Genomic DNA, 18,228 nt, shown 5'->3' with positions numbered 1-18,228 from the left:
AAAACTTACCCTAATCCTCTTAAGCCAGTCGATTTCATTATTGAGAAGAACTTCAGCATTGGGTACATTAATATTACTGTTGTAAGCATAGTTAAGAAGATGTCTTAAGAGAGTGAAGTAGTCTCCAGAATGCTTAGCTCTCTCTCTTGCAGTACTCTATGTAAACCAAAAAGAAATTATATAGAATTCGTAGATGCTTCTACTTGGAGTGCAACACTAACATATTTTCCCTAAAACTGGCAGTAAATATGAAAGAAAATAAGCATAAGGTAATTTTCAACCTTTCAGAAGTTTATAATTGTGTACAGGTGTTAATGAAAGACTTCTGGACTATTTTAGTAGCAATTTCTGTACTTGGATGGGAAACGGTGAAGTGATCAACTGTTCAAGAGAGCCACGAGAACACAGAATTGAAAAGCCCTGGCAGGCCCAGTAAAAGGTGGCAGTAACTGTAGGCATCTATCTAATCTGCTAATTATTTTTACTTGAAGGTTGGCATTGACTGAAAACGAAATGCACTACTAAAGCTTATTGTTCATGTTCTTAACAGAACACATACAAAAAATCCCCTTTCCCCCTTATCTAACTCAAATGGAAATTGACTGTGCTGCTTGCCTACAGGTTAAAAGGAATCTATTATAGTGACTATTATTAATAGCAGTTTGCTTTTTCTTGCAGATAGTTGTTATTATTACTTTTTACAGAAGTCCACATTGTACTGAACCCTTTACCTCTAGAAACTTACCCCAAGAACAGTAAACAGCAGGGTAATGAAGAAAAGAAGAGGTCTCTGTCCCATGCAACACCTGGTAGCCATTAAAAAGAATTGCTCCTGTGCCATCTGACGAACAGTTCTGGAAATAATTTAACAGAAACATTAAATACAATCTCCCCATCCAAACAGGACACTAAAAAAACAACTCAGTTTGTGCTTATCTGCTTAATGCCATTTTCTGAAACTGTACATAATGCAGGAAACAAGAATACTTTAATAATTCACTACCCATCATAGTTTCTCCTTGCAGTGAAATCTTAGACACACGAATTACTATTACAAACCTGTTCCACAAATCAAACATTTAAAAGTAAAAGAAAAATAAACTTAGCAGCACCTAACCACTAAACCTTTGCAACTGCCTGCAAATACTCCATAACACAAGCAATTTGCAACCCTAAATATTTTTTTTCTCATCAAGCCCCAGTTGTGCCTGAAAGACAAAATAAAACAATCCTAGTAAAATTGCTCTTATGTATCACTACAGCAGTCTGCTGAGCATCTACAGAGTGACCAAAATTTACCATTAGTAAGAAATGAGGAAAAAATGACCCCTGAAAATTCAAGTGGCTATTTAAGAATGCAATCTAATCACTGGAATTATGTGGGAATGCATAAGCTTAAGGAAAAAAAAATAAGGCAAACCCTACTCTTTCAAGTTTTAAGATTGTCTGGGCATTATATCTTGTAAGAAACATGAGAAACAACTCTTCTTGGGTGGGGACAGAATATAAGTGAATTCTACACTTTATGAAAGTATCTCAACATACAAGAAACTGAGTTTTACAGTGTCGTTTTAGTGCGGGTGTTGTTTTTTTGCCCAGGAGGTCAATGTGGAAAGCACGAAAAAGGAATCTTATTTCCTTCAGGGGTCTTTCATGTATGGTTAACTGTGCTTGAAAGACATGCAAGAATGACCATGTGGTCTGAGCAAAGATGCACCTGGTTGAGCGCTCTTTCTGGTATACACCTAGAAAAGCGCACAAGAAGTGAGAAGCATGCAGTGACACTACTCCAGAATGTTCTCTCAGCTTCTAGCAATCTGTGGTTCAGAAGACTACCAAAAGCAGTATTCATGGCTCTCGGTGGACAAATTCATAAAAGAACCCTTCAAACGATTTCCAAACTGAAGGTTTACACTGCTTCAACATCATGCTCAAGATGTTCTTACACAAAGAACACTGTTCTCTATCTATTCTCCCTTGACTACTTCTAATTTTAAAGGTCTCTGTGGTATTCTTCTTCCACCATTTATCTCTTCTCCAGTATGAAGCTATTCAGTTGTTCCTCAGATGGAAGTAATTTCAAGAGCTCTGATCTCCCTTGTCACCCTTCTCTGATCTTTGTAAGTTCTACTACATTGCTTTTAGTTGCAGAAGACTGTGGGGTGGAGAGCGTCTGTTTTGTTCTCAGTAATAATTGACATTTAATGGGATCTGATTGCTGAGCTGACATTTTCATAAAACTCCTCACGGAAATGTCTTTTAAGATGCAACCCTTCATGTGCTTGGGACGCATTACACAGACATTGGTCAGGTTCACACACTTAAAGGCAGAATGAAATAGAGGTGGTATTTTCCTAAAGTGAGAAATGCGACCAAGGAAACGCACACTTCACGCTGTTATGTCTTCTAAGGAGTACACAATATTTGAACACAGGTATTATATTTTCATGTGGCTATAACAATCTAAGAGCTCTTCAGGAGCCGTGGGAGGGATGTAGCTGCCTAAATGCAGTCACCTAGTGCCACATTAGACACCATGACAACAGGAGCTGGCAGACAGGACATGAGGTGCATGATGAATTCACACCCAGGGAAACAGCTGGAGAACAAATGCCTCCATTAGGGCAGACAACCTGAACCCCATCCGATTGATAGCTCCAGGACACAGATTTCTGTTTAACAGAAGTCAGCCTCTTCAATGGGTATAAGGGCCATTGCTTTACACAGGCAGTAAGAATTTTTATTTCTTTGAGCCACCGAACACTTTGCAGCCATCAGTGGAGCACATCTGGCTTTAAGGATCATTTAGGACTGTTCAGCTATCTGCTGCTGACTGAGTCAGTCTTGTATTCAGGGGTTACCACCATAAAATCAACTACCTTGGAGAGTAGGAACTGAGCTAGTATTTCATATTAAACATTTTGCATTCTGCTTCTCATGGTAGCATGGTGTCGTGGTTTAACTCAAGCTAGCAATATAACCCACAACAGCCACTCACTCCCCCAACCCCCAAATAGGGCAGAGAATCGAAAGGAAAGGGAGAAACTTACACTGAGATAAACACAGTTTAATAAAGTAACAAAATATTAACACATTATTAGTAAATATATATATAAAATAGAAATAAAAGATACTCAAGGGAATTCCTCACTCCATCTGCACCAACCAGCTGATCCCGGAGAGAGAAAAGAGGCAGAAAGGACCAGAGGCCTCTGCAAACGGCAGGATCGCAAAAGGCCAAACCAAGGAAAGTCACAAACAGAACTCCCCCAAACAGGTCTCCATCCTGGCTCCAACAAAAAGAGCAACAGATAAGAAGAAAAAACCGGAAGATCCCAACTCTTCTTAAATACGAAGCATGACACTAATGGCACGGAATACTCTTATTAATTAGTTTGGATGTCAGTCAAGCTCTGCCCCATCCATGTCCCCCTTCCTCGCTGCCTCACACCTGTGGGCAGAGCTCAGAGGCCTTGGCTCTCAGACCTGAGCAATTAAAAACATTAACTCTGTCCTGGGCTGTTCTCTCTTGTTCTCAAACTAAGTCCAAATAATGACCATGCTAGCTATGAAAAAGAAAGGTTTCTAACTGCATGAAGAAAATTAACTCATTTTCAGTGAAACCAACACACGTGGTTACACTATGAGGAAACAGTAGAAGTCCCATGCAATCTCAACCTTGGAAAGAAACCCACAAAAAGCCCTAATCCATCCGATCTTTTCTGGAAAGACCAGAAAAGAGATCTGAACTTGATAATCTTCTTCGTCTTTTATGGCGCACCAAAAGATTTTCTCACATGTATTTTTGCTCACATTGTTCTCTGATTGAGGATAAGAGATTAGAGAACAATAGTTGAAAATGGAAGGATATTCAGAATTCTGTCTGGTATTTGCTAAGCTTTCTCTGCACTATGAACACTAATTTGTTTCCACATTAATTCAGAAGAAGAACTTTTTAAAGCTTAATCCAACTTCAAAGTCTTCATTTTCAAAGTGGTGTCTGTTTCTACTCGTGTTTATGCTATTCTAACCATCACGTAATAACCAACAGTGGCATCCTAAGTGAGATTATCGTCAACACCAGAAGTTTCACAAGTATATGAGCGAAAAGAGCTGAATTGTTAGCTTCTTGTACTGACAATCAGAACCATTTTTCCATACAATAAATTCAGCTCATTTCACATTCTGGTGAGAAAGAAAGCAGAGATAAGGTGCTGAGCAGCAGTCCACTTGTATAAGAGACGCCCTCAAAAACTATTCCCTCTGACAAAACCCAACTCCATCTGCTAATACTACTCTTATTTTTGAAAAGCAAAAAGCTAACGTAACTGGGGAATTAAGCCACTGCTGTTCAGACTTGGGCTGACATGCCAACAAAGCATGTGGACAGAGAAGCCGCAGCCCGGGGACACATCTATTTTCTTTCAGTATTTTAGGAAGTACAACGGTCAACTATTCACTAACCATAACAATATGAAATAGCTGGTACTAGTCAACAAAGCTCAAAACAGCAAGAGTTGCAGCCAGTGGAAGAGGCTGGCAAATCCAGGGCATATATTTGCATCTGTAAATCAGGATTGTCAGTTTTGCTAAAAAGACGTTCCACCTCTATCACAAGCTGTGTTAGATAGAACCCAGACAATAAAATTCAGACACTAAACTGTTTAAGACTTATAGAAGTTCCTGATTTGAACCAATAGTTCACTTCCTTAGGGAAATATGACCAGAACAGAAAAATCCTCACAAAGAGCATTTGAAGTTTTCAAAGTAAAAGAGTGGTAACAGGTCATCCTCGGTGTAGGTTTGTCATTGGCATTATTCTGTTTGTAAAAACAAAACATTACTATCTTGCTAGTAACTACTTCTATATTTTACACTGTACCATAACAGTAAACCAAAGCAGACTAATTATTTTTTAACCAATTAACAGTTAAATACGCTCATTCTGATTTTTTAAAGTAAACTTTAACACAGCTATTCTGTCAGTTCTGGCAGCAAAAAAGGTGTTATGGACACAGCATTCTTAGAGCAAGAAGGATCACAAAATAGATTAATAGTAAAAAACTAATATCCCAGTATTTTCTCCTTTCAGTTATTCTTGATGACAAAATCCTGGCCTATTAATCCAAACAAGTGAAAGTTATAGCAAATAAGAAACTTTTAACTCTGACACCTGATAAATGGTGGTAGTGATAAAAGAAAGGTATCTAACTGTGATGACGGCTTTCCAGACGATGTAAAATGACAAGAATCTCAGTTTATGATATTCAGATCTTAAAGAAAGGTTTTAAGACAATTTCATGAGAGACATGTCACACCAGAAACAGCCTCAGAAGTTCTAATGTTGTAATACTGCAAATAAATAAGCAAGGAGATCACACAGATTTGGCCACTATATTAGATAATAATCTTTAAGTTCCCCAAAGTAAGAACTACTCACTGAACTTAATCTGCAAAGGAATACTTCTATTTGCAAAGTGTTGATACCAAACATTAACTGAAATATAAACAAATGCTGGTGAACTCTTGAGAAATGTCACGTAAATTCTGAATAAAACACCAGAAAGTGACATAACTACAGTGAAATTTATTATAAAAATTATCAACCACTACTTATATTTGTACAATTAAGAAAGCCACAAATCTGACAAATCTTTGGATTCACATCAAAAATCAAAAGAGGAGGCAGCACTGACACTTGCCCCTGCTATTCAGCTGTACTGGCTCTCCAAATTTTACATGTGTCCAACAGGCACTTAGTGCCAAAAGCGTAACTTGACATCAATCGTTGACAGTTTTAAAAATAAAATTTAGTTATTTCTTACTCATCACCCTTGAAAGTTACCAAAACCAGTGAAAGACAGCTTGTTTCTTTTTATGTGTAAGATTACAACATACATTTGTCAGCATGTTTTGTTAAACTTATCTAACTTAAGGGATAATAACAAGCTCCAGTGAAGCTGAAAATTCAACACCTTGTATCAGAGGTTGCAAAATAATAAAGCTTGTCTGATTCCAATAATAACACTCCACAATTTCACCAACGTGTGCAAGTAGTTCATTGTAAAGATATGCTCTGATGATATTGTTGATCCTTTTGTTATATAAATATTCCTGAACGTAAGACTTTTCAACCTGTTTTATCTGGAAAAGTAAAAAACCCAAAACATGGCGCTGAAATTCTAACCCCAGTTATCTGAAAGCACCATAATCTGACTCCATTTAAAATGTACTGAAAGGCTTAGACAACCTTGCAAATGTCTGATCTCTGTAATTTCTCAAAGACAAGTTAAGATATTTTTGGAACAACAGTGGAAATACCTTACAAAACTGAAGTTTAATCTTTGGTAGCAGTTCAAAGCACTGCTAACTTTAAATTGAATAACAACATTGGAAAAACTTTCCACCTGGATGGCTTCTAGAAGTACACCCTCAAATACTTCACAATTTCAGATGGGCTAAATTTCCAGGACATACATCACACAGATGCTGTATGACGCAGATGCTGCCTAAGGAGAACTGTAGGAAAAGCTTGGAGACATCAAGAGATCCCTGAACTCTACAGCTAGACTGCAGGGCAACTAAAGCACATCATTCTTGGCAGCTCCTGCTGGTTTTCCCTGTCTGTCCATCCCCCAACAGTGCCAAGGGTTCCACCAAGAGCCTGCTGCTGCACCAGGTGACAGTTCCACTGTGACAGCTCTATGTAATACATGTGAGTCTCGTGAGGAGTCACTAGCGTGCCATTACAATGCAAGAAAACCAGAGGATTAAGTCTTAATTTCCTTAATTTCCTCTTTCCTTGAACTGCTGGTACTGTATCTTGTTTTTATGTATCAGAAAAGGCATGAAAGTTCTCCTATACCTAAATAAACATTCTAATGTAGTGAGTATTCACATAGTTTCCAAAAAACATAAAAGTACCTATTATTTTATTTTAAATGCATTTTTCTAAAGCCATCAGTAGCACATTATCAGGTATCCATCTAGCTTGACAATATTCTCCGTAGGAGTACAAAGAAGATGGGACTGATATAGCTACCACTTTACAACAGGTATTCAAATTACAGATTTATATTGCTAACCAGTAAATTAAGACAACTACAGAAAAAAAATCACTTCAACAGGAAGTCACTGCTCTGCATTTAGGCTTTATATTAAGTTTGAATTGTAAAATACATGTGATTAAAAAAACACCACCAAAACTTACTTGCTGTGACAGTGCAATAGCAAATCAATGATAAATGTCTGCCATGCTTTTTCTTTACTGAGTGCATCCAGTGCGGTTGGAATCAAAGCAAAACACAGGGTCATCACCTCCAGTGCTTCACAGCAAACTTGTTCATCTTCCATGTCTGGTTCATTTCCTGCATTTGTCTATGAAAATAAACAAGAGAGCACAAAGTGGATATAGAAAAAAGAAAACAACAAGAAACCCAAGTGGCTCCAAGGTATATACACTAAATACAAACACAAACCACAAATTTGTATACTGGGTGATTATCAGTGCCAAGTATTTTATGCACTCCACTCAGATGTGATTCAAAGAACTATCTGGGATGACCTGAACTTCCAGTACTGTGCTTCTCAAAGGCGGATTCCAAGTATGAACTTAGGGAGCCAGAAGTCAAACAGGAAGTTTGTAGGCAAAAGTTACACTAGTTAGTACTGTTGGGTTTTTTTGTTGGTTTGTATTTGGTTTTGTTTGTTTTTATTTTTAAATAAATGAATTTTTATTTTATTTTTAAATAAAATAAATGCTTTTCTTTACTACTCAGACCCTGGGGTTTAAAGCTTTGGAAACAGTTACTACTTAAAACAGAGAAAGGCTATACTTTTAAAAAGCTTTGATAATCACAACTTATTTGATCAAAAACATCTTAATACTGCTAGAATTTATTCATCACTGTTTTCCAGATAAATGAAACAGCTGAACTAAATCTAAACCATAGTTTCTGTGGTGACTTTTGATATATGAAAGGATATTTCTAATCGGTATATAAGTTACTCTTTCAATTAAACACTTGAATCAAGTGAGTGGATTTTGGTATACTTTTCCATAATAAACACTTTGAGAATAAAAACAAGCCCTCTCCTCCATCTAAGCCAAAATTAACTAGCTTGAAGAAGTTCTGAAGAAATTGAATGTGAGCAGGATCCAATCTTAATTCATCAGTAATCATGGCTGCAGGTTAGCAACATTAACCAGAGGTATAAAACAAATATTTGTTTTATATATGGAAAAGTATCAAGATTAAGTAGGCAGAAAGAAGGGATTACAATGCGGAAGAAATAACTAATCGTAAACAGCAGCAGCAGATGACAATGTATGTCTCAGTCTGGCAACAGAAAGTATTTTGTCTTTGCATAACAGATGAAAATCAGAGACAGTCACTAGCAATGCAGTAGGATGTGGTAACTCTGACACATCTCAAGATATAAAAGTAAAAGCAGAATGCCTTCAGCTAGTTCAGGACTGCACACGCTCTGCACTGGCACCCTTTTTAGAAAAGACAGTTATTTCTGCATAGGCACAGGGATCTAGTAGAAAGGCAAAGTGCATTTTAAACTCAACAAATTCTCCCTTGTACTCAGGCACCAAGAGCTGATGGGTCTGTACAAGCAGCACTTGCAGTATTTTAGGTGCATTTGAGCCTTCTCCAAACTAATAGGGAAAATGCTATTTGGCAACACTGAAAGTCACAGAGTGTTCTTTAACCACCAAGAGAACTCCCATACCAGAATTTTTTGAGGCAGGAGGCAGAAGAGACTTCGTAAGAATTATGATCTCATAGTAATTTCTTGACTTTAAAGTTCAATTGAATTCACCATTTAAGTTCAGAAGCTTCTTCAAGTGCTCACAACACTCTTTCAGAAGTCATACTTGATGGGACACTCTCAAGTACCTCTTAAAAAACACTTGCCACAGTTGCCTTTGATATTTTTTAGGAATCCTGGCACAACGTTCCCGATTCCACAAAAATCAGTCTGCTTTTGTTCTTAAACTAACATTTAATGATAAATCTCTACCCCACAGATTTAGCAAAATGCTCCTACAACCTATCAGTTAGAAGTCTAAGGTTTAGTGGTCAACTGAGAAAATGGAAAGCATTTTTCTTAAAATAATTTTTGCCCTAAGCCAGTCTTTGCCAGTCACCAGTATATTCAGTATTTATAAAACCACCATTGAAGTTACTTTGTCTCATCTATAACCAAATACAATTCCTTAAATTAAGAACGTCTTTTCTTGCACTGTATTTCTCTATTTCTGTGATACTTTCCTCTCTTTTAATGCCATTTCAACAAAGTACATTTTATTTCCTCTTCTTATTACTTCAGCAATTTGTTCCTCTTTTTAGTTTCCAGTTTTTCCATTGAATTTTTATTTCCCTTTTGCCTAGCATAAATTGAATGCAGCTGCCATTTATTACAAATGTCCATATAAAAGTCAATAAGAATGAAATAAACCACATACACACACAACCTTTGAAGGATGACTGATAACGCACAGCTTAAATTCCACCTATTTTAAAACTTCAATTGTTTGAAAGTATTTTTACAGAATTTAACTTACAATTTTCACCCAAAAAATGTCAGAAAAGAACACTTAGGTATTTTTTATTTTAGGTGTATTTTCTCTAGTGCACTACTGCTCTTAAAACATCTCATGTATAAGAGCACATCTTCATATCACAGTATCACAGTATGTTTGGGATTGGAAGGGACCTCAAAAGATCATCTAGTCCAATCCCCCTGCTGGAGCAGGAACACCTAGGTGAGGTCGCACAGGAACATGTCCAGGCGGGTTTTGAATGCCTCCAGAGAAGGAGACTCCACAACCCCCCTGGGCAGCCTGTTCCAGTGCTCTGTCACCCTTACTGAGAAGAAGTTTCTTCTCAAATTTAAGTGGAACCTCTTGTGTTCCAGCTTGATCCCATTACCCCTTGTCCTATCATTGTTTGCCACCGAGAAGAGCCTGGCTCCATCCCCATGGCACTCACCCTTTATATATTTATAAACATTAATAAGGTCCCCCTTAGTCTCCTCTTCTCCAAACTAAAGAGACCCAGCTCCCTCAGCCTTTCTTCATAAGGGAGGTGCTCCACTCCCTTAATCATCTTGGTTGCCCTACGCTGGACCCTCTCCAGCAGTTCCCTGTCCTTCTTGAACTGAGGGGCCCAGAACTGGACACAATATTCCAGATGTGGTCTCACCAGGGCGGAGTAGAGGGGAAGGAGGACCTCTCTCGATCTACTAACCACCCCCCTTCTAATACACCCCTGGATGCCATTGGCCTTCCTGGCCACAAGGGCACAGTGCTGGCTCATGGTCATCCTGTTGTCCACCAGGACCCCCAGGTCCCTTTCCCCTACACTGCTCTAATATGTAATCTCCCAACCTATACTGGAACCTGGGGTTGTTCCTGCCCAGGTGCAGGACTCTACACTTGCCCTTGTTAAATTTCATCAGGTTATTCCCCGCCCAACTCTCCAGCCTGTCCAGGTTCCGCTGGATGGCAGCACAGCCCTCCGGCGTGTCAGCCACTCCTCCCAGCTTGGTGTCATCAGCAAACTTGCTGATAGTACACTCTATTCCCTCGTCCAAATCGTTAATGAATATATTGAATAATATTGGCCCCAGCACTGACCCCTGAGGCACTCCACTAGATACTGGCCTCCAACTAGACTCTGCACCATTGACTACCACTCTCTGGCTTCTCTCCCTAAGCCAGTTTGCAACCCACCTCACTACTCTATTGTCTAGACCACACCTCCTCAACTTAGCTGTGAGGATGCTGTGGGAGACTGTGTCAAAGGCTTTACTGAAGTCAAGGTAGACCACATCCACCGCTCTGCCATCATCCATCCACCTTGTTACATTCTCATAAAAGGCTATGAGGTTGGTCAAGCATGACTTCCCCTTGGTAAAGCCATGCTGACTGCCCCTAATAACCCTCTTATCCTTGATATGCCTTGAGATGGCACCAAGGACAAGCTGTTCCATTACTTTCCCAGGGACAGAGGTGAGGCTGACTGGTCTATAATTACCCGGGTCCTCCTTCTTGCCCTTTTTGAAGACTGGAGTGACATTTGCTTTCCTCCAATCCTCGGGCACCTCTCCCGTTTCCCAAGACCTGGCAAAGATGATGGAGAGCGGTCCAGCACTGACTTCAGCCAGCTCCCTCAGCACCTCATATGCCTCATATCCCTCATATGCCTGGACTGCCTTGCTAAGTAAACCATGTTTTATATTCAAGTTTATCACCTCAAGAAACCCCCAACTTATTTAATGAAGAAGTCATTCTCACAGCAATAGAAACAAATGTCATTATACTACTATAAAAGCTAAATGGAAAGGTGTTGCATTTTGCTGAAGTAAATATTCTTCCTCTAACTGATTGTTTAAGCACAACAGCTAATACACCAAGAATAAAACTTCCCTATATAGTCGCATCCCTTTTAATCTCAGATAAGTACTGGGGAGTACTAAACTTGATTTTAAGATGAACAAGAAGATGTTTAGAGAACTATTTATTTTTTTTTTACATCACTGTCAAAATACAGATTACTATTTCCTACAACTGTAAGCAATATTCATTAAACACAAGGTGTTATAAAATCTAATAATTTGCGTAAACCACCTGTGAAACCACAAAGATGTTTTACATATCTACATAATAAAAGGAAATAAACTACAAAGGATTAGCAATTATTTTGTTTTATCAGTGCTTCAGTGCTAATTTCAGATCAATTAGATCTTGTTTCTCATTCTAGACTACACATATGCTTCAAATCAACTTCTGTAGAAGAGACCTTTTAAGCTTGCATATTAGAAAAATTCGCTTTGCAAGAAATGCTTATTTCTTATTTAGATACGGAATCCAACTGGGCTGAAAACATGTTACAGAAGCTTACAGTACCAGTGCATTTTTGAACTGACACCAGATTCAAGGTACAATTAAATTGTTACCAAGAAATAGAAAACTAAACTGTGATATGACAACCGACATATACCAGACTCCAAAATACATAATCACCAAGATACCTACCTAAAAGCTCATCACACTCTAAGCCTGACTTCATTGACCCTGTTCCTTTTGTAAACAAAGGAACAGTTATATAGAGAAGTTGTTGCTTAGGAATTCTTACCTTTTCATAGATTTTACTGATTTCCTCATTTGAGCTAAAAACCAGCTGAACTGACCCACAGCCTGATGCCCAAACGATTTTTTGTACTGCCCTAATAACACAGATATCAGGGATGTATTTTGAAGCCTGAAAAAAAAGATAAATAAACCAAAGCAAGATGTAAATGCAGTTGCAAGTAACATTACAATGAATACTAAATTCTAACAAATGTATTTTATAGAAAGTTTAAAATTTTAAAACTTATCATACAATTTTTCCTTAAATAGAAAAAAAGAAAGATGTTGAAAAGCATTTGTACTTCACTTATGCAAAACTTCCTTTTTTAAATGAAAGCAGAATGTATGTTAGATTACTAGAGAATCTTAAATTGCAATGCTACAAGTACCAGGAATCACAAGAAAGTTAGCATTTCTGTTAAATAACTGGCAACTCTGCTTCTGAGTAAGAAATAGCAGAAACTACCAACTTCAATGCTAAAACATTCTTGATTTGGTGAAAAAAAACACAACCCATGCAGCATGCATCTGGAAGGGCAGCCAACCTCTGAAGTAATGTTACAAGTTGAAGCTGTTTTGGGGTTTGTCCCCTCCATGGTATTTATTCTGCTTGCTCATCGTTAGATAGACAAACTAATGCTTATCAAGTATGTGATTAATATATAAAGAATTGTTCTATATTCAAGTTACAGAGGGTTTAAAATTAATAAGAACACAGATCATGTATCTTATGAATGCAGAATCACTATTCAGTATTTTGGGCATGGTCTGAGTTAACATCCAATAGTTTCTGCTGATACACACATTAGAAAAATATACAACTGCCACTACTTAACAGTTTGCATCGACTTTAAAAAAACCCTAAACCTATTTGCAGCCTGTATTTGAAGTAGAACTGTCCAAATAACAGGCAACCTTTAAAAGCAGATGATAGACAGTTCTCCAAACTTTCACAGTTCATTTTTCTAATGCGCAGGCTTAATAAGAAACCAAGACTCTAAGAGGCTTAACTAACAAGCTAGTTGCATCAGGAAACTTGCTGCTGATATGGAAATGAACACTAGTTACAGGACAAATAATAGGTATTTCAACTTTGTCAACAACAAAGCAACTGTACGGGAACAGCACTACAAGAAAAATTTGTCACACAGAAATGTATTTATTTTTTTAAAAATCTCATTGTAGTTTTAAAATCTTGAAGTATTAATTTTTTTTTAAAAGGTGAAAGACTTCTTTCTGTGCTGTAGTCTTATGTCTAGCCTAGGGAAACCATGTCAGATTTTTTTTTTAATTGTGAGGTCTATTGAAAAGAGGCTTTGAAATCAAAACATTAAGAGAAAAAACAAATCAAAAGGTAAAATAAAATACATATGAATTAAATTTTTATCTACAGCAGTTTTCATAAATTCAGAAAATTACACACAATACTTTAAGAGCAATACTGTCAAAATATTCAGATTTTGTTTGCTTTGATGTGCCCGGTCAAAGAAAAAAAAAAAAAAATTTTTAGAAGTCCCCCAAAAAGGACAACACCACAACTAAAAACCTTTCTTCATACCTCACCTCAAAAGACATCTCTTCTGTGGAACAGATTTAAATAAATCAGAGTTCAACTAGCTGATTTTAGGCACAAAATCACCAATAGATGCAGTACCACCACTAATGGAAGGCAGAAGGTTCATTCTTGCAGCCTAGGACATTGTGCTCTCTGTAGACACTGTTCGTCGTTTGGAAGAAATAGCATACTTTTCGACATTAAGATGATAATACAAGACTAGTTTTATTTAGATTGTTCAGAAATGTTTGGAGATAGCTTTGCAGAGATTATAGTCAATGGAGTCCAGAAAAACAACATTCCCTGCTTCCATACTGGAAACTGAGGAATCCTGATTCACCCTGGAAGAGGCAGTTGAAGTAGCTCCAATATTGTCTTCTGCAGAATTCAGCGGATTTAACTAATGTATTTGCTGACATGACTCATAATTCCAAATCCAAATGAGGTTGGGTCATACCACAGAGTACCACACAGATAAGACTATTATATTTCTAAAGCACATTGTTTAACTTTACAGAGCTCCCCAGTCCAATTTTTCACTTGTTTCATTAATGCATTTTCAATATATAAAGATACACTGGCAATGATGTGAGACTTATCTTTCAGCATTTGAAAATCATGATGAAAATTTAAAAGCTTCCTCCCCTTTTCTGTGTTCCTCTTCAGGAAGAGAATGTTACTCGGAAACCAAAACATAAAAGACCAAAACGAGAAGAATATACCACAAAAATGTTTTCAAAATATCCATTAGCTTCTTTAAGTCTATTACATCAATTTTCTGAAGTTCTGACCTAAATGTAACAATATTCATAAGCCATTAAAGAGCTTGTACGGAACCTGCCTAGTTCACTCAAGCCTCTTCATGCTATTAGACACTGAATTTCATCATTTCATATGGAAACAACTATTAAGTATTTTAATTACTTTTACGAACCATATGAACATTACCTAAAATGTTTCATGACATTTTAGAAGGAAAATCCATGTCTTAAAAAGCAATAAATTTAGTGATTTAAAAAAAAATACTACAGAAAAAAATAAAATGTGGTACAGAAAGGAATTCACTAACCTCATCAGATATTTGCTGTGCAAGACGTATTGCTACATTTCTCAGCATGCATTCTGAAGTTGGATTAGGAATGTTTTGTAGGGCATTTTGTAGCACCACTGCCTGGTCATGCGTAGCCTGGTTTATCTGGAAGAAAGTATTTCTTGTACTTACTTTTACATGGAAAAAAGCAAGCAAGAAGATATGAAAATCTAAAGTTACTTGGAAAGGTTTGATAGAAGTAGATAAGATCTCGGAACGAAAACTACTTACAGAAACTGCAAACACCAAGAAAAATAAGCCCCCTCATTTTCAAATAGATACCATCACATCTGAAGACTCTGTATGCTACAGTGTACAAGCACAGAGTACAAGTAGTTAACAGAAGAGGCACTTGCTCAAAGCTACTTATGTTTGGGGGATTGTTTATTGATCAGATTATTTCAAGTTAACAGAACATTGACAATTACAATGCCTCCTTCCGTTTCTGTTGATGTAGGAAAGAAAGGCTTTGCTAAAAAAATGGGTCTCCCTCTGGACTAGCTAATAGTGTCCAGAGAGAACACGGCTGCAGTGTCCATTATAGTTGAGTACATTTGAAACATCTGAGTTAGACCACTACTGAAGAATTCTGTTCCGAATTATCCCTCCTGTTCTTTATCATGCTTTTACAACAGGAACAGTAGCAAGTTAAGTTTTTATCTTTTCTGCGTTGGTTTGAACACAGCATTTCTTCTCCTTGGGCTGACAGAGCTCTGTAGTTTTGACAGTTCAGATCTGAAATGGCTGTTTCCTTCTCATAGACAAACTTGCTTGAAAGGACTGTATGCTGTGGGTTACAAGTTAAAACTTCTTGTACAAAAGAGTTTCTTCATTTTCTAGTACCATTTCATCCAAAAAACCGGTCTCAAATGCTGCTCAAAAGACACTGTGAAGTTGTTCTGTAACACCTAGTGCTGGTCATATCCCTTTTGCTTTGTCAGCTTCACTAAAACACTTAATTTGGGGAGCAAAACTACAGAACTCCCACTTAAGACTAATAGAGCTTACACAGTCAATTAGCTATTGGAAATGAGCTGTGAGTGATCAAACACAATATGCATGGGGCAAATCAGGATCTATGTACCAGAATATGACGTTTAACAACATTATTGATTCAACTTTCTGTGAAAGCAAGGAAGAAAATAAAAACTGAAAAGGCCCTAGTGACAGCAGGAGACCAGTAACTAGAAGACTGCAGACTCAATCTTGGTTATCTCATTCTCTTAAGGACTGATAGAAAGCCAAGCCAGAAGTTTATGCTATAGTACTTATCCTTTAAATAAGATAAATGAAAAGGTATTTACAAATCTCACCTCCATCCCAAGGTATAAGCTTATTTGTGCTGAAGCAGTAAAAAGTATCAAGACCAAAGTCCTTCAAACAGGACGATGATTTTGCCAACAAATCATTTAATAATAAAGTTAGATGTTTGCAACAGTAAACAGTGAATGTCAGCAGTCATGGACAAGTGTTACACCTCCTAAGTGGTCAGCACCAATCTGTTTGCAACAGACCCACATGTATAAGATATAATATTATAGACATGTGAGATCACAGTTCAGAACACCTGTGTTACAGTTTTCCAACTGAGAAAACTTAGGGTAGAACACCTTTCAACTATCAGCACTAAACTCTGCAACGTGCCTAGCTGTACCCTGCAAGAATTTTCTACAAGCAATGGACGGAATTAGGAATTTAGCAAGCCAAGGACTTGTTTTTCTGAGAAAAAGGGCTGGCATAACTCAGCATCAGTTCTGTTGTTTTGTGCTCTAATCATAAACAGGAGATACAAGAAATTCAGAAGCACATCCTTCAGCAGACTCAACAGCTCAAAAGAATCAGAATTCACACTTACGGGATAGACATACTTGAAAATGGAAAGTCACCTGTACTGACAATGATGCAAACCATTGAAAATCATATATAGAGCAAGTGAATCTCACACGTAACTTTTCTACTGTCAGAAAGAAACAGGATTTGTTTAGTTAGTTGAGCTCTTTTTTTAGAATCATCAGACAACCTTATCTGAAAGTACCATGAGTTCTTAACATGCAACTCAGTGAAATAGAATGTCAACAGAAAGCATATAAATATTGCTGCAGACAAGAGCAAAATCAGAATACATTGCTATCTTTAGCAAGGAATATTTACATTACCGGTGAAATTGTACTTGTGCCTTCCACAACTGGCTGACAAGCTTCTGCCACAGCTCGAACATGGCCATATCCAATTGCTGTTAGTAATAATTTGGCTATTTTTAGAGCATTAAGGTAGGCACCCCTTCGAGTTTCCATATCTGCATTTGGCAGGAAGTTATTTCTAGTCAGCATGCTCAATACAAGAGGCAAACCACCACTTTTTAAGAAGTTGTACTGGAAGTCACTGGCATCTTCTCCCAGAGGTGCACTGGCAGGCATTAACAAGGCATAAACTACCTGTAGAACAAAACACAGCATTAACTAACATAAGTGCTCTAGCTTAAATATAGATGATTGAACATGAGGCTATTTTGGAATACTACTTAAGCAATGCTTTGACAGAATTGGCCATATACCAGTTTATTCTAGTAAATTGCTAAGTATTTTCAGTTGTTAAATTTCAAACCAGAATTTGATCTTAGGCTTCCATACTATTACAGAAAGGATTGCCAAAGAGAGAGCTGAAGAATTTTAAAAAACAGGCAAAGCATCACAAACCTCTGTTAAATACAGCACTTGTGAGGCAGAAGGACCAAAGAATAGAGAATCCAGGGATGGACTAAGGCTGCTTTCCCCAAGCTTTGCGTGATCTAAACAAATAGCTCTTAGTTTCTCAACTGTAGTGTTATCTGCAATAAAAACAGAACTTATAAATATTTTGTAACAAAACTACTCCAGAACAAGACAGTAATATTTACAATTATAAATCTGAAAAACGTTAAGTGTTTCAGAAAAATTGCAAAAAATCTGACAGACAAGATCAGACTATGAAGCATTCTGCAATTTTTATTTCTGTCAGTACAAAAGTGATCCTGTTAAAGCAGAGCTACAAGATCACTTCAAAATATACTTTTTCCCATTTTCAATGCACTGAGCCACTGAACCCCAGTACCAACTGCAAACTACACAACTTCATTTGACAGACAAGAATTAACTATTTAAAAAATACATTTACAATCCTAATTAGGATGTCATAAATTACGGTATCAATAAATTACCAGAAAGTAGAAAATACTTCCTTATTTTAATATAACACGTGAGAAATTATTATACTGGATATTACAAGATAAAACAGAATAAAATTAAGTCTAACCTGGTGGCATGAGCTTCATAAGAACACGTGCTCCATCTCTAAGAGGTGGCATATTTAGGCTACTGCCCAAGTCTGCAACTTGCCAAAGAAAAGAGATGTATCGAGGATGCAGTGACATGATCTTAAAATAAGCAAATAAAAAAAACA

General features: G+C 37.3%; 1 protein-coding gene across 3 annotated transcripts in view; it reads right to left on the bottom strand.

Moving 5' to 3' along the window:
• USP9X (ubiquitin specific peptidase 9 X-linked) overlaps positions 1-18,228 on the bottom strand; it is a 109,911-nt gene that overhangs the window by 24,872 nt on the left and 66,811 nt on the right. For all 3 annotated transcript variants that reach the window (XM_082058247.1, XM_082058246.1, XM_082058245.1), the window contains exons 21-28: positions 18,082-18,202; positions 17,487-17,617; positions 16,947-17,225; positions 14,770-14,895; positions 12,150-12,275; positions 7,211-7,377; positions 746-854; positions 10-156 (exon numbers count right to left, since the gene is read on the bottom strand). In XM_082058247.1, the coding sequence (XP_081914373.1) occupies positions 10-156; positions 746-854; positions 7,211-7,377; positions 12,150-12,275; positions 14,770-14,895; positions 16,947-17,225; positions 17,487-17,617; positions 18,082-18,202 (1,206 nt within the window). The remainder of the gene's footprint in view (positions 1-9; positions 157-745; positions 855-7,210; positions 7,378-12,149; positions 12,276-14,769; positions 14,896-16,946; positions 17,226-17,486; positions 17,618-18,081; positions 18,203-18,228) is intronic.

Source organism: Streptopelia decaocto (assembly GCF_964273445.1).
Source record: "Streptopelia decaocto genome assembly, chromosome: 1".
NCBI lineage: Eukaryota > Metazoa > Chordata > Aves > Columbiformes > Columbidae > Streptopelia > Streptopelia decaocto.
Note: the sequence above shows the minus strand (reverse complement) of the source record. Positions and strands in the feature narration are given on the sequence as shown.